This window comes from Pangasianodon hypophthalmus, chromosome 14 (assembly GCF_027358585.1).
Source record: "Pangasianodon hypophthalmus isolate fPanHyp1 chromosome 14, fPanHyp1.pri, whole genome shotgun sequence".
NCBI lineage: Eukaryota > Metazoa > Chordata > Actinopteri > Siluriformes > Pangasiidae > Pangasianodon > Pangasianodon hypophthalmus.
Genome location: NC_069723.1, coordinates 10941909 through 10965332, shown reverse-complemented (window position 1 = coordinate 10965332; position 23424 = coordinate 10941909). Strand labels below are relative to the sequence as shown.

The window sequence follows — 23424 nt, the reverse complement described above, 5'->3', positions numbered from 1 at the left end:
CTCTTATACTTTAAGTGGGAAGAGATACAGATGCAGTGAATTTTACACTGTGTATTGCACTCAGTCCTCAGGGATGACCTCAGACTTGCCTCCATATGTCAGTGCACCCAACACCACACTTTAATTACATTTCAGGATGAAGAGTAAGAGGTAAAAGTGTTGAGCAGTGCCAGCTTGGTAGCAATGCTATCTTCTCATAGAAGAAAATGTATCTCACAAGAAAAGCTATAGGGATATAGTCTATATCACTAATGTGCTATTTCTGCATTTGCTGTTCAGTGTATAATATATGTATTTATGTGTAATAATACATAGCACTTTATATAGATCTGTATTAATCCTGCATCCTGTATAAAGTATAAAAAATACTTACAGTTATGTGCAAAACACTGTACAAAGCATGAGTATATGACCTTGTAATATAAGGTTATATAGCACTTCAGTATAAAAATTAATTCATTCATTTCATAATAAAAATGGCAGAAAACTCTCTAATATTAACTGATGGTCTCTGATAGCCCCGCCCCTCCCCTCTTTTCACATTAGTAATATATCAGCCCATGCTTGCAGTGCTTGAAAGATGCACTGATGTGGCACCCTCGCTTTTTGTCAGGGTAAAAGAAGAATGTTTGAAGTTCACGGAAAATGGTAACAACAAAAAGCACTTTTTGAACAAGAAGAAAAATTTTGACTGAAAAAAAAAATAGATTAAATAGGTCTACAACCAATGGTTAAATCTAACCCTTTGCAAATATTGTTAATGGTAATGATACATTACTGCATAGAGATTAAAAACACTGTTTGCTTTGCTGTCCTGCACTGTTCAGTGCTTAAACACATTCAGATAGTTTGAACTACAGATCAACAATGCAGGAATAAGCATTATTCTTCTTCAGGGTTGTCAGGTCTATTATATTATAAGACCCTTTTGTTCATGTGGTTCTATTTTAGTTTATTTTGTTTAGTTGCCAAAGAATGGCAAGACTTTTCAATGAACAAACAAACATGAGCTATTTAAATAGTCTAGAACCAGGAAGTATCCAGGAAGTGATAGTAGAGTGTATGCTACTACTCAGGTGGCTTGGACTTCTGCTGATGGGGTGGGGAAGTGTCCAGGTCCCTATCCCTCCAGCATTGATTAAAAATGTGAGAGACCCAGTCAAATAGAATGAATGTTATTGTTGACTCAAGTCTGGCTGGAGTCTGATGATCCTTCTAAGAAAGCCTTGGTTTGATAAATCACTGTAATTCTTTCCCTCTACCAAGCTGCTGCAGAAGGCTCTGGAGGGGTGGTGTTCTTCAGCATCTAAGAAAAAGCTTAACACTGAATACCAGAGAACATGAACAAAACAACAAGCAAAACACCATATGGAGGTTGTGTAGAGAAAAATTCTTATCCCAAAGATAGACTCTTCATATTTCAAATAGACTATTTGAAAGTAATTTAAAAAAGAATGCACAGCCTTCTTACAGTCCCTTCCTCTCATATGCTCTTAAAGAGCCTCGCTAGCACTGCTGGGGCATGTGGTGAGGGGGCTGTGCTCCTGCTGGCTAACTAATCGAAGTGCCGAGAGGGGGAGCGCTCTTCTTGCAGAGTCAATGAGGCATCGTAGTACCACCCCAGCCATCCATCCCATTTCTGCTTTATTACTGGCGTATCAGCACAGCAGGGCTGTGTTGTTATAGCATTATCATCCTGCCGCTTCCGTTTCAATTAGACTAATACTGAGGGGCCACTGGAGGCTGACTTTACGAGCTCAGTCTTAAATCATACAGGATGCCTCGCAAGCGGGTGGCCTTGCAGCTTTATTGACCATAAAGACCAATTGTTGTGGTGCAGAGATTAGCTGGCAACCAGTTGGACTGCAACAGATGCAGTGCTAATGTCCCACATTAGATCCTCTGGAGCAGAGCCTATATGCCGGATGGAAAGATCATGCGATCGTGGGCAATCGTAGGTTATAGCTAATGGCCTGCAGCGAGAAGACTGTGATTCCACATGTATGAGTTTGACTAACAGCAATATTCAACACATGATAAATACAAGTTGGGGGCTTGACTATCTCTTGGGCTTGACTACACTCACCAAAAACAACAAATAAATATTCACACAGCTTCTTGCGCTATGCATTTCAAGAGTAAACACTGAAATAGCCTTGAGAGTACATAAAGTTCCCAGTCTGCTGAAGAAATCGAGGTGAATTCTGAGTCAATTCTGAAGTGTAATGTTAATAGTATGTACAACAGAAATATAATGAAGCCTATAACTAAGGTTGATCAGAACACTGAAGTAGTCTTTATTTGCACTAAATACAAATGTCTGCCCATGATGACAGATGCTATTTTATAATTAGATGACTGTTTGTAGCTTGTAGGTTATCAGACCCAAGAGAATGTGGAGGACAGCAAGCAGACAGCAATTAGACCGGACTGACTGAATAGTGAAGCGACAGTGGGTAGTATTGCTGCCTCACAGCTCCAGGGTCCCCAGTTCAACCCTGAGCTTGGATTACTTCTATGCCAAGATTCCTTCAGGTTGTCTGGTTTCTTCCCACCGCCAAAAAATATGCCAATAGGTTTTTTTAGGCTCAACTGCCCCTAGGTATGAATGAGTGAGCAAATATGCATGTGCATGATGCCCTGCAATGGTCTGGTGTATTTCTGTCTCATTCCCACTATTACTGGGATATGCTATGGTTTCACCGCAAGCCTGACCCGGATAATGACTAAGATGAATGAATGTATAAATAGATTTCATAATATTATTCAACATTTAAATCAGCTGAAAATTCACTATTTTGAGTTACCGATTAATGAAATTATGCCAGTGTTTTAGATTAATGAATTTAATGCATTCAGAAAACATGCCCATGATTTGAAAGATAATCTGATCTTCTCACTCATCTTCTATGGTTACAGATCAAAGAAAATATAGTTCATAATTTTATCTATATAAAATTTGGTCATTGTGATAAGTATTGTCTCTGACTAAGATGCTCTTAAGATGAAGATCTTCTCCAATCTCCTCTATGCAAGAAGAAAAAACAAAAAATTTTCATGGACATTACAGGAAGTAATTAATTGAATTAATGTTTATGTATTTAATATTGCATTAAATAGCATTTCACAGTCAACAAAATGTCAGACAGTGGAGCTGGACTGTTGCTCGCTCGGGCCGAAATTGAAAATCAACTTACATTTAAGGACAAAAATGCACATAAATGATATGTCTTGGTTTTGGCAAAATCCTCCCTGCTCATTCAACACCCGCGTAGTTTGTAAGTCCATAGTTATGTCTGAGGTCTGAATATCAATGTGTGCAGTTTTGGTATTAACTCCTTACTATACATAACTCTGTATATGCTGCATAATATATACTGCACAATTTTTTTGCCTTAAAATGTATTTTAATTAGAGGATATTTAGTTGTATTACATTACATTAACTCCATCATAATTTTAGTAGTCTGAACGAAAACTTCAAATTCTTTCTCAAAATATATCATCTGTTTTATCAGAATTTCAATACATTTTACTTTCTATAAAACAAAAGTAAAATGTAAAACTTTGCAAACCTTAACACGGCACACACTTTTGCCAGTATGCTGTGCAGGCTTACATAAGTGGTCTGTGAACTTGCTATCTGTAGCTTTGACCCTGCTGGATTTTTGATAAGCAGAAGTGACCACTGCCAGCTCGTTCTGACAAGATGTCTGCAGCTAGTCGAACCATTCCTCTGTTAAGTGTCTTGGCTTCTGGCCACTTGGACATGTTCACGCTCCAAGTGGCCGCAAAAAATATTAAAGCCTCTGATAAGCAGGACCCTTTTCCTGATTCTGAATCTTTCTGATTTGTGTGTGTGTGTGTGTCAGAGGAGAGGATGTGCTCTGGTGACAGGTTCATGTCTATGGGCATCCTCTCTGAGGAGGTATAGATTGCCATCCCACTAACAAAGATGAATGGTCTATTGAGACTCCTGTATATTACATGACCTGATTAAATATACATCCTCATTTGGGTGAGCTATCAATTATGAAGCGTGAGGGGATTCACTGATGCTGCTTCAGCTCATGAGATCTCATTGAGGCTGATTGAGTGTGATGGGTTTAGTCTGAGAGGACAATGATGAGTGGGAAATCTCTCTCAACTCAAGACAGCCTTTCATGCCACCTCACATTAACCTCAGTCACTGGGAATTGTGCAACGTGGGAGATTGCCAAGAGACGCGGCAGAGCACACAGGCACTACAGTGCAGCTGGAAACGTATTATCAAAGGTTAGCTATCATGAGCTAACCTAGGATTTCTGAGATAATTTTTAATGAATTTTCATATTTATAAAAATTAATAATCTTCACTACCAGAACTAATCAGCTAGTTAGCTAATTTGCAGAATTTTCAACTGGATTTTAAGGTATATTTGGAAATGTTATCCTTCACTAATAATGTTAGCTAACACAAGCTAACTTCACAGGATTTTCCTGTTAATTTCTGTCATATTTGTAGATGCACATAGCTATCACTACTAACATTAGCTAGATGGTGATTAAACATGAAAGTTAAATTTAAATATAAATAAAATTTAAGGAAACCTCTGAAATATAGAGGAATATTCAGCCTTATTGTCTTATACCTACTATAAAATTATCTGTTGAAATAACCCAAGTAGTATAAATACTTTTCAAAATGACATGTTGAAAAATGTGTTCATATTCTATGAGAAAAGAGGTTTTGCACTTTATCTTCTGTATGGAGACACTCCAGAAAGCAAGTATTGTTTGAGTTTAAAATACAGAACAACTGATTATAGCCTACGCAACAGGGTGTGTTATTATAGGAAAATGATCAGTGTCAAGGTGGTGTGATGCTGATGTGAAGCAGATAGCAGTTACTACCCAACTACCTTAGCAATTTGCCAACAATTACATATTTTTACTGATTAAAAAATATCGTACTTTTATCCATTTATATTTACATTTAATGTGGTGGAACATCCACAAAACAAGTTTCTATTATCACTTATGTTTTAACAGTGTGTGACCACAACGACGAGCCCTAAAAGTGGCTATAATAAAGGTCAAAACAAACAGTTTGCAATAATATGAGGTGTAAATAAACCATCAGGAAATTCAGTTTTACAACCATGCGTAAATTAAATGCGTAAAGGACACGGCCACCTCTATGATTTATATAGAGATTGGTTATCCTGTCTGAATTGATCACTTTTACTCCAGATGTCTTCCGGCAATGATATTTAAGAGACATACAGTATGTCTGGAAATCTTATCCCCTGTGAATAGTACTTTAGGTTATATTGAGTGCAATCAGAAAACTACCCTAGACACATTTGAAGGGCATCTCTTAACATTCATATGTGGGCTCAAAAACATGCCCATCTGCAGCACTGAAGGACATATCCACCGAACTGCAGACCGTGGAATTGAGTGGCAAAAATCCAATTGGTTGTGCATACCACTGAAAAGGGTTTGACTTCAAAGTGGTGCAATTCCACACTGTCAGATCTCAGTGTTCATTTGTGAAAAGATAACTATACACCAGAGGTGTAATGATACAGCATATATAGCACATTGTATCGCTCAATATGAGGCTCTGGATTTTTTGATGTTTGATGCATATCGAACAATATGTTCAACAGACCACATAATAAAGTAGGCTATTCGTCATAAAATACTCCTTATAATGCATGAGCTGCCTCTTCATCTCAATTAAAAAAATCACTTCTCCTAAGCTTGCTGTTTTTAACTAGCCAATATGCTAGCACACTACCATACTTGTATATTAGCTCAAGGAAAAACAGCAATGGCTTCGGTCAGCAGCAAGCAATTGCTGGAAGATTCCCCAAATATTTAAGGTCTAGTGTATGACAACACTTTTGCTAAGTTACACTATATGGCCAAAAGTCTGTGGGCACCTGACCATCACACACATATGTGGGCCTTTTCCAAACTGTTGACACAAATTTTGAAGCACACAATTGTATAGGATGTCTTTGTATGCTGTAGAATTATAATTTCCCTTCACTGGAACTAAGGGGCCCAAACATGTTTCAGTATGGCAATGCCCCTGTTCACAAAGCAGCATCCATCAAGACATGGTTTGCCTAGGATGGAGTGGAAGAACTCAAGTGGCCTGTACAGAGCCCTGACCTCAACCCCACTAAACACCTTTGGGATGAACTGGAATGCTGACGGCACCCCAGACCTTCTCACCTGACATCAGTATCTGAATTCACTAATGCTCTTTTGGTTGAATGGGCAAATCCCAACAGGAATGCTCCGAAATCTAGTGGAACCCTTCCCAGAAGAGTGGAGGTTATTATAACAGCAAAGGGGGGGAATTGGATGTTCATAAACAAAATGCACATACGGGTGTGATGGTCAGGCTTCCACAAACATTTGGCCATATTGTGTACGATGTTGTAGATGTACCTTGAGTGAGTGGTGCACCTAAACATTACAGTGTGCCGAATCCACCAGATAGACTGGTGCTAATACTTCAAACACGTCCGACATCACCTTCTGTGTCGGCCTCTAAAACTAAAACATGAAGCAACACATACACAGAGACACATGTACAACAGTGTCACATTCAAGCAGCCTTCTCACATCTGAATGGATCAGGCAAACACTGTGTCATTATTAACACATGCATGTGCTGGCTTGTGAATCTTTCGGAAAAGTTGTGACATACAACATAGTGACATAAAATGCTATAATACAGAATTCACTAAAAGTACAGTATGATCCTGCCCCATTTTACTTGCTGGATTTTACGGTGTGTGTATATTAACGGTTGCTGTATCATTTCAGATGAGGGCAGTTAGAAATAGTACAGCAACTCTAGCTTGTTCCCATGGAAATTACATCAACCCACACCTTTTCGATTCTCAAGTGTCAAAACACAGGGACAATAAAAATCCTTCGCTTCATTAAACATGCTGCTTGCTGTCACTTTTTCCTTTTCATGAGGTTGCTGAACTATAATTCAAGTCATCTAAACGTTTCGCTCCAGAACACCCCCATAAATCAGTGACAGCAAATATAATTTCATCAAAAGCAAATAAGCTGGCAGCGGTGTGCCACTGTTAACCATCGCGCAGCTCTGTTTTTCATACAGTCCTGTTAATGATCTGAGGGTGAGGAGAAGGGTCAATAAATGACAAAACAACAGAGTGCCACAGCATGGCCTAGCAGCCCTGCAGGACAAGACCCATTAACAGGACACAGGGAAAAAAAACAACTTGAGCAGTTCAGCTTGGCACAGCTCTGAATAACACAAAATGACTCAAAATGTGTGTGCTTCTGGGTGAATGTGTGTGCTTCTCTGTCTGACAAAGTGATGTCTAAAATGAGGCACTTAGAGGTGAGGTATTCCTGGACTGCGGATAACCTGTTGCTGTCTCTGTGATGCAGAGAAACAAAGTCCAGTCCATGTGCCCTTTCCCAGAGCACTCACTGCAGACCTTATAATTTGCAGCCCCAAATGAGTTCTTACATCCGATTTATACTTCTACATCTCCATATATCTGCAACCACATGCTGGAGTCGTGTGTGGATATTTACAGAGTTGTCCTGCTTGCACGTAATGGCATCGTGTGCCCTAGGGAGTAGTGCGACATGTAACAAACCAGAATGAACAGAAGAAAAAGAAGAAAAAGCTTAACTATAATAGGGAGAAAGGAAGTAAAGGACCAGATGTGAAAAAGGGATGTGTACTTGAGGATAATTTGTGGCAGCTTTACCCTTACATATGTCTTGCACGGCCTTATTTCCTTAACAAAAAAGGTAAATGCATACATTTTTTCATTTGTGGTCAGAAATAAAAGAAAGATAGCACAAAATGACATGACCTCTACTTAATAATTAGCATTCCTCTTTCTTTTTTCCCATTTTTTTTTAAGAATGATGAGAGCATGGATCGTCCTATTGCTTCCTTCTGGCTCACAAATTTGTGTTAATGTTCACCAAAATGAACTTGACACAAAACAAAAATAGTCCCTGCCAGAAGCAAATTCCTTTATTTATTTATTTTTTTTGGTTATACATTGACTTTCCTCATTTCATTTAACTGTTTTTTCACCAGACAAATATTATTCACATTTGGGTTGATCTCCTTGTAGCTTGTGAGAAATCAATCTGTCTGTTTCTTGCATTCATTAAAAAGAAAAACTCAGTGTTTAAATGACTTATTTAACATAATCATTAGGAAGTATTGCTGATGGGGAGAAACAGGAATAACTGCTGGAGCAGTAAAGAATAAATATTTATATAAATCAAATTTATATGAGATTTTAGAGGTGTACAGCTCAAGGGCCACCCTGACAGCCTCTTTGTACTGGATAAGCAGGTGGTTGTTTCTGTCACTTGTTCACAGCTCCCTCTCTCTCTCACAAATCCCACCAGTTTAATTATGGCCAGCTTAATTATGCTCATGCGGCTCCACATTTATTAGAAACTGATGTGCCCAAAAATTAACGGGGGAAAAAAATCAACACTGCGCACTCTACATTGTCAAAGGAAGGAAATTGTGGAGATGGTAATGACCTATTAATAATCCATTTGCATTAATAGCTTAGATACATAGTGCATAGTACCTTGTAATAGGATTCCAACAAGTCTGTGCTTGTTAAAAGGCCATTTATTCATCTTATTTTAGCGATTAGTTTGATATGACTGAATCCAAAAAGGCTTGTCTAAGAATGCATACACTAAAAATGACTGTAAATTCACAGCATTTATCTTACAACAAAATACTTTTGCATATATTTTTACAGGATTGTACTGTAAACAATCGAGCAATTACAGTAGTGCATTGGTTTACAGTGAAATAACAGAAAACACAATGCATAGTGGGATTTCTAACATTTTAGGCTGTTTAGGCTGTCATCATCTGCAAACAGTGAATTGTTTTGTGCCCTTTATTTTAGCGACTGTTTTTGGTGAACAAAAACCCTCTTTGAGTTCAAGTCTATATGCTAGTAAAAACTTCAGTTTAGTAAAGCACTGAAATTCGTCTTTTAGCATGAGTTAATTTAAAGGCAGTGGTGGTTGACTCAAGTGGTGGCTCAGTTGTTAAGGCTTTGCACTACAGATTAGAAGGTCATCAGTTCGAGTCCTGCCAAGCTGCTATGGTTGGGTCCTTGAACAATACCCTTAAGCTTCAACTACTCGCTTGTATGTTGCTTTGGATAAGAGCATCAGCCAAATGAGCAACTGTAGTTGATTATATGTTAAGACTGCATATTTTAGTTTATACTGTAATCATATTTACAAGTATTTACGGTAAATGCACTCAGCCCCCAGTAAACCACTATAAATTAATCTGGGAAAATTTACAGTATATTACTGAAACATATAGTGATGCCAGTGAAAAGTACAGTAATTATTTGTAAATACTTTACTATAAAACATTTGACAGTGAATTGTTACACTGTAGACCACTGAGACGTTAATGTCACAAACACCTAATCTCCCAGATATCCCAAAATCCACACCCTGTAATCAACACATCTGTAATAACGGCCTTGTACCTGCTCTCCTACAACCTCTCCAGTTCACCAGGAATCTCCTGTATCTCACCTGTTACACATTTCTCTCAGTATAAAGAAACTTTAGTTCTCTCACTTCATTACTAGTTTGTGACACTTTGTCTCTCATTAGTAAGCCTTGCTTTTTTGCATTCTGGTCTTATTATATGTGTATGATTGTCCCTCTTGCCCCTTGGTATTTGTGCGCTGGTTTACCACTTTTCCCTAGTCATTTGCTCTCTGCTTGTTATATGGTTTTTGACCTTTTTGCCTGTTTTTCTGACTTCGCCTTCACCAGCCCTTTTGTCTCATGCAATTTTTGCTAATAAACCATGGTGTTTATATTAACCTGCAGTCACTTCCTCTAGTCTTGACAATTAAATTCTAAGGTTGAATAAATCAGTGTGGGACTGTGCTGCAATAAAAAGAACTTACTTTTAAAACTGCTATACGTAGATGACCATGAGGTGAGTGTCTTAACCAGAGTTATAGTCTTGATCTTGTTCTGGATCTTGGTCTGAAATGTTAAAACCGAGGACTTGTCTTGTCTTTTTTTCCCCAGCAGGGTGTGATTCACTTATATTGTACTTGTTTAAAGCAAAACTGTATGTCTGGTTTTGGATATAACCCACAGGTACAGAGGCTGTGTGCCCTGGGATGGGGCTCATAAGATTTTGAGATGGCTTCAGCATCTTGACAGCATCCCAGTGTGCCTCTATACTTAAACTATACTTATATACTATACACTACTCAATGCAACTTTCCTCCTGACTCAGTACTGTTCCTCTACCTTTACCCGTTTCTGCTTGCCTTACATTAGCGCAATAGAGTAATCTATCTGTACATTGCAGTGATGGGAATTTCTCCCTCACTATGTAGGCAATAGAACTCACTTTACCTGGACGTGGATCCATTAAAAAAATCCTGCCATTCTGTGCAATAAAAACAACTGAGAGGATTATTGGTGCACAGTGACGTTCTGAATTCAATGGAATATTTCAAGCTGTAGATCAATTCTCACAGAAGTGTTGCAGAGAGGCAATTACTGAGAAACTACAGTGAACTTTTGAACAGTACCATATGTTCCTAGAGATAGGATTCACATCCTGAACCCAATGTCAACCATTGTTCACAATTGTTCACAAAGGAATCTGCAGTGCAGAGACGTTTTTACTCCCTTTAACTTCTATAAATCCCTCAGTCTCAAAAGTCTGTGAGACTGTGTGTATGTGACAAACCTATGTTTCCAAGGGACTCTCTCATGAAGCATTTTATTTAGTGCCTCATAATTTACATGCCTTCTCAACCCTAGCACAGAAGCACATGACCTCATCATTAAACACATCTGCTAACATACTCCCTGGGCCACAACCACTCATTAACGTAATTATTGTGGTTCTGCATCATTACTGTCACTCATGCTTCTGATGGAGCAGTCTGCTGCTGACAGTGGGAAACAAGAATGGCCATAACCTCGGCAACCCTCTGGACTGCAGTCCATCTAAACATTTGGCAGTGTAAATGGATAGTTTATATGTAGTCAGTTAAACACTTGCCTGCTCAAAATTCTAGTACTAATCACACTGATATAGCTCAAGCTACAGTTTTTAAAAATGGATTTCAGGAAATGCTTTTGAAAACATTCTTTATCTTGAAGTTTGTCTGAGGCATGTGGAAACATGGAAAAAATATTACACAACTTTTAAATAAAGCAAAAATAAATGAAGCAAACTTTCCCCAAATCTGGGACACCACTTCTGGGTGCACACACCACTATGCCAGTCTCCCGGGGGATATGCCCTGTCTCAACAACACATCCGCTGCAGCACCGGCAAATGAGTTGCTCTCACTGAGGCTAACTGTGGGTGGTTCTACCTGGGGAGTTCTTGTGCAAGGTGGAGAGTACCATCTGACCTCATGCCACATGGTGATTTATATATTCACTTATATATTTATATAGTTTTATATTCAATTTATTCCCGAGTAGCTCAACAGAAGAGCATTTGCCCTATCATCTGGAGATCGTCAGCTCGAATCTCAATGATGCCACAGCCATCTGTCACCAGGAGCCCAAGAATTGACTGAAACCAATTCTTGGTGCCATACTATGGTGGCATGTTCCCTCTGCCCATCAATTACAGTAACACTAGCTCACATTGATTGCTCACACAATCAATGTGAGCTCATGCATGTGGAAGTGGGCAGATAGTACTTTCCTCCGAGTGTGTTCAAAAACTGCTGGCCTTGGTGGAAGCACATGTTCGTGTCATGTTGGTAGCTGTCGTGTGATATGGGAGAGATGTCTGATGGGTGGGAAAAGGGAGTTTGAGTGCTAGATATTGGATCCTAGACATCCAATCCCAGTTGATGTGTTCTGCTCTCCGCACAACCCCCAGTGAGGGCGGCAGGCAACTATCTCTCTCATCGTCATTACCTTTCATGAGAAAAGCCTTGTGCCTCCATTCACTGAGACAAGAATGTGTCATGGATGCTTATGATTAGCAGGCAGTTTAGGCTGCAACACCTGGTTCAAATCTGGCAGGCACATGTGCTGATATCAGCATCACTACACAGTCAGCACAGTGGAACCAGAGATGGTCAATGCTAGCAGTAGACTCATAGCTAGTGTTCATCCTCAGCTTCCAGGGAGCTTAAAGATTTTTTGCATGAGTACGAATCCTGCAGCGTGACTCTTTAGTCACTCAGAGCTCAAGCTGCGTATACTGGAAACAAGCTAACTCTGTCGCTAACCAGTCTCATTCAATTTATATGAGATTTATATACAATTTATGTTTATATGTGATCAAAATAACTAATGATATAATGATATAATGATATATATATATATATATATATATATATATATATATATATAGAGAGAGAGAGAGAGAGAGAGAGAGAGAGAGCGATAGATAGATATATATCTGTTTCTGTTCTTATGGCTGGATTTAACTAACTGTATATTTAGGTACCTGATCTGAAGTGCCCAATATTCCTTATTTGTCAGATATTATGTTATATACAAAAATAGCTTCCGATTCTTTTCTCACAAAGGCATATAAAGCCTTTAAACTAACAAAATGTTTATATGATAAAAAAGCAGCATATTTAGCACTTAACAACTGCCTTGACTAAAGGCAGTTAGTACATTTTGCAAATTATCTCCTGGTTTAGTAACATTGGAATTACTTTCTCTCTGAGTTTGAAAAATTTAAATATCCTTAAAATAATCTGATATTTTGATAATCTGTTATCTGATAACCTAAAAAAATATGGCAACATTATTATCCCCCACAACCACCCCCTCCATAATTCCATAGGGGCCTATTATAATCTCTTTGTATTTTCTTCCTCTACACAGACAGACCACATTTTTTCTTGCTTTTTAAAGAAAGGGTTACGAGTTTCATTTGTGCATACCTATATTGAAAATCACAGCCAATAGAGTAGTGCAGGAGTCAACATATTGGTATTGCTAGCATCTTCACAAAACATATCCTGGCTTATATATCAAATCTTTTGCATAAGTGTTTTGTTTGAATCACAGCAAGTGATGTGTACAAGACAATACAAAGTGTGTACTAGGCAGCACTGGATGTTGGAAATGTTGCTTTTATGTCAAAACGGAAGCCTTCTGAAGTTGAGGCATGCTGATCTGCTTGTAGTTTTTGTGTTCAGGCTGGCTTCATACTGCGTTCATGCTACATTCCTGAAAGCTCTTTGGTGAATTAGAGGCGGGAGAACTAACTCTTTTTGTTGTACAGTCTCAAAGGAAACAGGTGGAGACTAGGAGCATTACTCCACTGGTTTATATGAGCTCTCCTCACTGCACTCTGTGTCAGGGGGAGAGTAATAAATAACTGATTGGAGGACCTTAGAGGTTTAGGGCTGGGCTGTCGTCAAAGTGAATGACAGGCACTGGACCCTGAAGAACCAGGGCTGTGGTTTGGAGGACACGCAGTAATACAGCCAGTAATTTTATCTAATTCTAGCTACAGATAGCTCTTAATATTCACAAACTACTTCATAGTCATAATGTTCATAATGTTAGAGAAAGTAGGCAATACTGCCTGTAAGGAATACATTTGAGAGGTGTACAACCAGCTCCACAAACCTCTGGGACATCCTACAAGAGGCAAGATGTCTCTGAGGAACAGCTGAAATATATTAAGTTATTAAAACGTGACACAGAAAATGCTACTGAAACCTTTTTTTAGAGCCAGGTGTCCCTGAGGTGCATGTACCTAGTGTACACAATAATTGATTGTATATGTACACAATGTACACAATATATGTACACAACAGGCAGATAAATGTGTCTCTATATTGTGTCTTTTAGCTTTGATAATTAATATTTTAGCATCATGTTTGGGTTTGGTCATTTACTAATATGAATAAACTTAGGGACATGTGAGATCACTTGGACTGGTACAAAATATACTCGAAATAACTTTACTTATAGGCCAAAAAAGCTACATAAATAATGATAGATTAGTGAGAGAGAGATTTCATAGCTTTCAAACCATACAGTCATAAAATGAAATGAATGAGGAGGAGTGGTTTAGCTTCATTAATGGCTCTTTTAGTGTTATGATGCAGATGATCAGTAAAGTTAATGTTGCAGAAATGATCTAGCCTCAGTGTGGGCTAAACTTGCCAAAGAGATGAAATACAGCCTGCCCATCATAACTCTTAACAACTCTAAATGTAAACACTCTGCTAAATGTCAGAGCAGCTTCCATATGCTTTCATTGTGATTGCCCTTTGGAGCCATCATCTATTTAGACAGAGTATCAAGTCAGCTCCAGGGTCCCTGGTTCAATTCTGAGCTCTGGTTACTGACTGTGTGATGTTTCGCATGTTGAACCTGTGTCTGCATGGGTTTCCTTAAGGTTCTCCAGTTTCCTTCCACATCCCATGCCAGTATGTGGATTGGCTATGCTAAATTTCCCTTAGGTGCAAATGTATGTATCTTTACTTTTGTTTGTGTAAAGCTGCTTTGAGACAATGACCTTTGTAAAAAAAGCGCTATACAAATAAAAATGAATTGAATTGAATTGAATGTATGTGCGTGTGTGTGTGTGCGTGTCTGTGTGTGCGTGTCTGTGTGTATGGTGCCATGCGATAGACTGGCACCTGTCTAGCATCCCGTGTTCCTGGGATAGGCTCCAGATGAAAATCAATGAATCAAAACAAGCCATCTGTTCCAAGGATGAATATGTAAGTCAAGGAGAAAGGGAGGCCAACATCTGAATCTGATCTAATCCTAAAAATAATGGACTGAAAAGATCACAATTTGAAACCATTTAGAAATGCGCTAGTGTTCAATAGATTTCTCTCACCAATAGAGCTGATACAGCTTATTTCAGTTCATTTCTTGTTGCCTATTTTCTTGAAGGCATAAGTTATTGTTATGTCTGTGCTGCTAGTCAGGAAGATTATACCAAACTGAAGCAGCCAGGGTCATTTCTGATAAGTCATGGCTCCAGAATGAGGGATCAGGATTCATTAGCCTGCAGATCTCCCTGACAATGTGCTTGTGTAGAAGGAAATTAATTATTCAGGTGGTTAGAAGAAGTGTATCGACATGTAATCAAATCTGTCTCCTCCTTCACACTTATCTATTAAAAACGTTCACACATTATCCTACTGAACAAGGTGACCCTAAAGGAAGACAATTGAATTTCTGCTCATCTGTCTTGCACATGCTTGAAATCATTAACAAAGAAAAAAAAAAAACAAAGATCCAAAATATGTTTTGAATAAGTTATTGGAATTTATAAGTTATATAAGTTATATAAGTAATAAGTTATATAAGTTAAGCAGCAGGTTCTCATTGGCTATAACTGGTCATATCTGGAACCTAAAGCTTTATAAAACTATGCTGTATGCAGTTTTATGGAGAAAAGATTGGTTAATTTTATCATTTATTGACGCATAATTTCATTTCCTCCCCTCTGGATTACTACAAATCTACCTACTGTTTCTCACAGAGATACTGTTAGACTTGGCTCCAGCTGGTTTACGTAAAAGACAATATTTCATCAAGTAATGATATACTGCTTAAGCTTAAGAATCTCTATACTGCTTTCTGTCACATTTAGGACTGATATTTTGCATTAAGTTATATAGCAGAGCAGCTACAAACTTCAAGTGCTTCATAAAATACTTCATAAAAAGGAAAAACAACACCAAATTCTGCATTCTTGTTTTTGAGAACCTGCCCGGTCTGTAGCTACTTTCTCTGTCAGTTCACATCTTGAAGTGTTACACTTGTATTCATTAGCTGTTTTTTTTCTTGCTTCAGTATATTCTATATATAGATTATGCTCTAATTAAGGGATTTATTCAGTGAAACGCATGTATCTGTGTGACACTGGAACAGGAAGTGTCACTGTTGCCCTGACTACGCTAGACACAGATATTTCCACAGCTCTCATCACCATGTAGGGATGCAAAACATATTTTGCAAAATATATCAAGCCCTAATATACTAAAGGTTTGCATGTTAAAAAAAGTGACTTGACACCTGGGAAAAGCTAATTACTGACAAGGGCTATGGAGGATTGTGTGTTTTAAACAAGCACTTCTTGTACCTTTTGCACGTTTATCTTAATAAATTATCAATTTGGGCATTTTTACCTAAGGTGCAAAGTACACAGCAGTGTTTATGCAAATTACTTTTGCTGTGTGATTTACTAAGCCTGAAAGTCACTTCGGAAAAATTAGTACACATGAAGGGCAGGTATTAAGTTTGCATAAGCCTTTTTCTGCCTTTTGACAAAAATAAATAACTTATTTTATTAAAAATTCTAAATTCATGTCTCATTATATAATGAGAAAGTTTTACAAAATAATGACAATATTACCACATTAAAGTTGGTTTCATATTACATATACACTGTACATTATCACCTCCAATGCCAACATCATCCAAAGGACACACATCCATGCCTACACAATTATACTGCATATCATATAGTAGATTGTATCTGAAACATTGTCTCATTGCAAGTTTTTCATCTCAGCTTACTCTTCCGTTTGAGAGCCAGACTTTTCACGACTATCAAGAATAGTTATTACATAGAACTCATTTTAATTAATGTTTCCTCACACAACATTACACATCACGTCATTTACGTAATTATTCTCTGCCCATTTGCTGCATGCTCGGTTTATTATATTGTATAAATTAACCTCTTTATTTGGGATCTTAGTACATCAGGGAGTAAATGTTTTGTTGCATGCTGTAAGTGTCCTCACAAACCTCAAATGTTCCTGATGACTGTTTCTCTGGGTGCTTAGATGAATCATGTAAATAATATTTTGTAAAAATCATCATGAGGGAGTTTTAACCATGTTACCTCAATGGGTTGAACAGGGTTTTTGATATACTGCAAATAATACTGCAACCACTGTGTGGAACAATATAATAGCAATTCCAAATCTTGTGGCCCTGTTCAGTACCTACAGTTCATTGATTTGTATTGTACAATGAAGAAGCAGTGCTTTAATGACTCAGTTACTACCAAATAGATTGAGTTAGGCTCATTTCAGTTCAATTCAGTTTTCTTTGTATAGCACTTTTAACAAGAGACATTATCCCAAAGCAGCTTTACAGAAATCCAGATATAGTTAGGTATATTAGAACAGGGAAATCAGTGAAATGTAAAGTTGAGAGTGTCTGCTCTAGTACACACCATGCATGGCAAACATTTGTGTTTAACTCCCACACACTTCATTTAGGTCAACATGTTAACACTGCTGCTTTAAATATGCATTATATAGAGAGGAAAAACACTGCCATTTAAGGTCAGTAGTAATCAAAGCTGACGTGGGTGGAAACAGAGGGAAAAAGCAGTGTGAATGAGAAAAGAGATGAGATGCTTAGACATATAAAATGCTACAACACTCACATCCATCTTCTGTTTAATCAATGGCTTTTTCTGCCCATAAATGGCATAAAGCACAGAATAAAAGGGTCACAACAGCCCTTTGACTGGGTTTAATATCTTATCATAAACCATTTTCTCAGTATTTATAGTAAATAGAGAATGTAACCCAGTGGAAACAGTGAAGCAGCAACCAACATGGTATTGGTAATTACATTAAATATTAATTCATTAATTCCTTCTGTCACCACTTTATCAGGTTGCAGTGGACCTGGGGCCTATCCCAGAAACACCCAGTGTGGGGTGCACGTGCACTCTTTATGGGACACCAGTTCATTTCATGGCATGTTTCTGGGAGGTGGAAGGAACACAGAGGAAACCCCTGTGGACACAGAGAGAACATCTGAAACACAAACAGTAACCCAAACTCAGGATCGAACCAAGGACCCTATAGCTGTGATAGGGCAATGCTACCCACTGCAAAATATGTACAGAAGCCCAGAAAGGCCATGCGTTATTTCTTTTTTTCTTGTGATCTCAAGATAGCAAAAGTTGTTTTCTCATCTGTCGAAATGCATTATTGGGCATACCTACTATCTTTCTAGCCTTATGTTTGTCAGTGCTAGTGTCAGTCAGATGTTAGTTAGTGACTTAGAAATCTGCAATTATAACTGTAGTGAATACTATAGTGATCCAGAACAGCTGCTCAGTTTCACTGCCATCCAATTTGAAGCATGGGGTTGTCTTCATGGTTAGATAGATAGACAGATAGATAGATGTCCTTTATTGATCCCGAAGGGGAAGTTTGGGAAATATAGTCAAACACCACACAGTCAACCAAGCTGAGGATCAAACCCATCACCTAATCAGAATCAGAATCAGAATTAGCTTTAATCCTCAAGTGTGTGCGCAGACACACGAGGAATTTGTTGTGGTTTTTAAGGTGCTCTTGGTACATACATGCATACATACATACATACATACATACATACATACAAAATATCTGACATGAGAACAGAAAAACCTTTAAATAGTAAGACTTAACAATAGAAAAAATAATGTGTATGAATCCGGAACAGAAGATTTATGGATGTAAAACCGTTACACTACCTATGCACCAGCTCATTTCCTGCTAAAGGGGGCCCTAAAGTTTGTATAACCAATAATGCAATTTGACATGAAAAAAATAATTTGTGATCTTCAGAAAACAACATTTGTTATCCTGAGATCACAAGAAAAAAAAAAAAGAAATAACACATGACCTTTCTGGTACATTTGTGCCACCACTACATGAAATATGAATAGCCAATGTCAATCACCATCAAAGCTCCGACAGCATACTATGTTTTAAATGCCTCTTTACCTGTCATTTAACGTTGGCTGATTTAAATTCAATTTGTTTTCAGGCAGTTTTTAATTGGAATGTAGCTAATTAAATAATAAAGTCTAATGATTCAAGCAACCTCATTATTGCCAAATAAACAAATGTGCCCACAGAACTCATTTTTATATTTCTGTGAAAACTGAAAATATTTTCCAATTAATGATAAAGTGTAGATAAAGCTGATTTTATTACAGTAAAATCCATATTCATTCATTCATTCATTCATTCATCTTCAATAACCACTTTATCCTGGTCACATTAACAACAGGGCTTCATTTGGCATTTTTACCAATGCACAACTTTTTCTACTTTATCTTTTAATTTGTAAAACATACATGTATGAACAAATGTATGAACAAATTAACAGATAAAGTAAAGGTAATGCATTAGTAAACTTGCCACATGAAGCCATTTTTTTAAAATGTGTATTACATCTTCATGGGACAGAAGCAGCAGGCAGAAATATAGAGTCTGAAAGTGTGCCTGCCCAGATCAGATCCTGAGAAACAGCCACCAGACCCACTTACTGCATAAACTAATCCCAGACACAATTCCCACAAACCCTAATGTAATCCACAAACTGTCTATACAATGTACTGCATAATATACAAAAAACCCAGATCATTTCAGCTTTCACTTTATTGAAACCCCTTTAAACTTCTGCTTTGTTGCCTGATAGTCTTATCAGAGTATCCAGTCATCTCATAGGATAAGACAGCCTTACCTCATAGAGCTATACCACAAGCAGAGAAAGAAAAAAATCCGTACTGCTCTGATCATCTTCTCTGCTGGATAACATGTTGCCATCAGAGAGCCACTTCACTATTCTCAGATTTAACACCAGCAGAAATATAGACTCCTTTGTACAGAATCTTGAATCTGATTTCAAGTCCTAAAACCAGCTGAGGGTTGGCAAGTATACATATATATATATATATATATATATATATATATATATACATATATATATATATATATATATATATATTAACATCATGTCATTTATTGCTAGGTTTGAATGGATGTCTGTGCATCGTGGCCTGCAATGGCCCGGTGTCCTATCCAGGGTGTATTCCCACCTCATGCCCAAGTTTCCTGGGGTGGGCTCTGGATCCACCATGACCCTCACCAGGAGGAGCTACTGAAAGTGAGTGACTAAAATAATTAGGTCTGTTGTATTTATTTAATGTTTGGTACTTGGAAATGATAGGTGCTTAAAGGTATTTAATGATAGGAACTTAAAGCTCATGACAATACTAGAATTATATCAGTATTGAAGCACCTTTTGATTTGTTGAATCTCTCTACACTGGTGTAAGTGCTTCCAGTGAAGTAAGCAAAATCTTTGTATCTCATAACATTTGAGCTGTCAGTGAACTCTGGAGCATTGTTGCTGATTATTATTTGTTGAACAGACAGCCAGGCCCTAAGCTCACTTCTCTCTCCTCTCGAATCCAGTCCATCAATCCTGCCTTGTTTGTTTTTAACCTTTAACGATACCTGATGGGAGGGGCGATGTTGCCCTTTCATTGTCATGTGAATTATTGAGAGGCCTTAATCTTTAATGTGCTTGCCTCCTGATGCAGGCTGCTATTTAGAGGAGCTCCCATCTGTCAAATCATGCAGGCTACTGCCAAAAGTGCAGGTGTGGAGGACAGATGGGGTGTCCAGCGGAGCGCCAAGTGCTAGACTGTGGATGGACTCGCGAAGAGTCATTAACGCTATATAGCAGGGGGCAAAACAATGCCTGCATCAACATTCCTATATAGTCTGTTTAAATATAAGACTGAGGCTGGAATTTCCATTCTCATAGACCATGTTCTGTGCCGAGTTTCTAAAGAACATGACAAATAATCATTTCTGCTACCTCTCTAAATTTTAGCTAAACATCAGATGATTGTTTGTGAAGTCACTGTTCATGAGATACCTCTTTTATAGAGGCATGCTCAATTTCTTTTCAGCACAGTATGACCAGGAAATGTAATTACTGCAGCAATATTAGTTATTCTCACCTGAGCAGCTCTACCCAGCATGCTTGTTGGAGCACATGAGGAGGACGGGAGGTAATTGGACATTTGGTATCAAAATTGCAAGTCATTATAGATGGAGATCGGCAAAGCCTTTGGATGATTGCTGTGAGCTTAATAAAGGCATGAAAGCCTTCCCTGTTAAGCTGGGCAGGATCCACTCTCTGGGAGGTACACACAGTTAATTACCACCACCCCCCTCCCCACACATACACACACCCAGGAAGAAGAAGAGGGAAAAAGAAACAGAGACAGAAAAATTTAGGAAAATGGTTCTCTTATCCAACAGCCATGTTAGCAGCCTGTGAAATTGTATTACCCAACTGCTAACCTGCCACAGTTCATTAGTTCACAGAAACAAAAGGGATTTGTCTGTGTACAAAGTAATTCTCTTTTTTCCAGCACCTGCGCAAAATGAGAAACAAACTTGGCAATGTAGAGAGAGCTCAATAACCTTTTTCCTGATCTGTCACATATCTCTGTTAAAGGACTATTAGCAGGGAATATCATCTGAGCCCTACTCCAGTGTAATTATGTGCCAGCCTATTGACAGCAGTTGTCATTTTCAGGCTAACATAAGCATATTATGCTGACAAGTGATAACAAGAAGTATTTTCCCCTTCGTTGCACAGAGAGCCTCTCGTAATGGAAAGTAATGATTGAGAGCTTCTTCCTCCCAGACGCCTAATCGTGCTCACCAATCTAATCAGCAAGTGTACACTCATAAGCAGGTTTTGTTTCAAGCTCTGGCAAAGTGCCAGTCTCTTTCTCACTCTGTCTCATACATACACACACACACACTCACACACACACACACACACACACACACACTGATTGGGCAGCTGCTGCATGGTAGCACTTACCTTGGTAGAGTAACAGGAAGGAGCCGTGGCAGGGCTGCCGGCTGCGGAAGTGGACGGAGATCTGGTTGCTGTAGCTGCGCACCACCAAGCCCTTTATCAGGATGGACTCATTAGCCAGCACTGATGCCTCATGGCCTCCCAGATCCTCAAACCTCACAGAGTCCCCTTCAACCAAACTCACATTCATCACCTAAATGCAAGAGAGATAAAGAGAGGGTGTGGATTTGACACACTTTAGCATATCAAATCTGATCTTTTGTAGCTGTTTAGACTGTAATCGAATAAAAAATAACTTATTAACCTTAATTAATTAAATGTAGAAATTCTGGAAAAAAACATCAGCATCTCTTTGTCACCTTTGAGAGAACAACATGTGCTCGTGTGTGTTTTGATTTTGTTCTAGTCCTGTCTCCATCCTTATCCTGTCACTGGTTTGTTACTCGATTGTGTTCACCTCTTCTGTGTTACTCCTTGATTAGTTTGTCTATGTACACTCTGTTGTGTCATTGTTCATTGCAAAGTCTTATCATGCTTTTTTTTTATCATTATTCCCAAGCCTAGTGTTTTCAGTACTGTGGCATTGTACTGCCAGGTTTTGACCACTGCCTTGTGTAATTTTCTCTGCCTGTTTTCTGACACCTGTTATGGACACTGAGTGCAATTCCTGGATTGCCTGCAATAAATAACTCTATGCTGTAGTGAGCATGATTATCATCTATGTTGTTTACTTAGTATAAGTATCAATTACTTATACTGTCTATGGAATGAATCAGGAACACATTTTTCTTGGCCCTATATCCTGCATGTTTTTTTTCCATCAGCATCATGAATTCAGACAACTGCCGATTATTGTTGGGAACAAATTTTTACAGTGTATATATACTTCAAATACAGTTTCTTTCTATTGACAACTCATTAATCATTTCTTGTATGCGTTCGGATAGATCTGCAATGTTTTTGTTTACAGTTGCTATTTTTACCTCCATCACCACTGGTCATAGTGCATCCCCAGCTAGTGCCAAGAAGTGCACTCCTAATTGTTATATTTGTCATTTAACATTTTACGCTGAGTAACACCAGTAAGTGTTCTGCAGTGACTAAAAATAATCTGCTTCAAAAAACATTTTGAAAGATCTGTTTTGTATTTTTCAAGCCTCTTAAATATAGAGGCTGCATTAAGCTCCATTTTGTTGTTTGCTGCTAATTGAAGCCATTACTTTTATGAATATGCAAATATGCCATGATCAGAAGTCTCCCATTGGCTGAGAGCATAAACTGTTAATGTGACATTTTTACATGACATTTTAAAGATCCCGAAGACCTTTTATAAATTATCGGTGGCTAGCTTTGCATGAAAATTTCCCTGCCCTTTCTCCTGCAGTGTCTCTCCATCTGTCCTCCATTTTATAGTACTTTTAAATACCTTTTTTATTGTCTATTATAATATGCAGTATAAATTTTGGGTTTAACATCTGTGCCTTAGTGGTTCTAAACTTGGCGTCCCTTTGCATGGTTTTAGACAATAGCTTCAGGTTTAGTAAACTGCACCTTAATTTCTGACTCATTGCAAGCATATTGAGACTAGAGCCAGATTGTGTACTTTAGCACACGGCAAACCCATATATTGCTCTCCCACACATCATTATAGCAGACAACCCAGACAACGCCTTCAGCGGATTCAGTTTGCTTTTACAGCGCCATGGACTGAGACAGAG

General features: G+C 38.2%; 1 protein-coding gene across 7 annotated transcripts in view; it reads right to left on the bottom strand.

Moving 5' to 3' along the window:
- sez6b (seizure related 6 homolog b) overlaps window positions 1–23424 on the bottom strand; it is a 160164-nt gene that overhangs the window by 31079 nt on the left and 105661 nt on the right. For all 7 annotated transcript variants that reach the window (XM_053239505.1, XM_053239508.1, XM_053239507.1 and 4 more), the window contains exon 4: window positions 21710–21899. In XM_053239505.1, the coding sequence (XP_053095480.1) occupies window positions 21710–21899 (190 nt within the window). The remainder of the gene's footprint in view (window positions 1–21709; window positions 21900–23424) is intronic.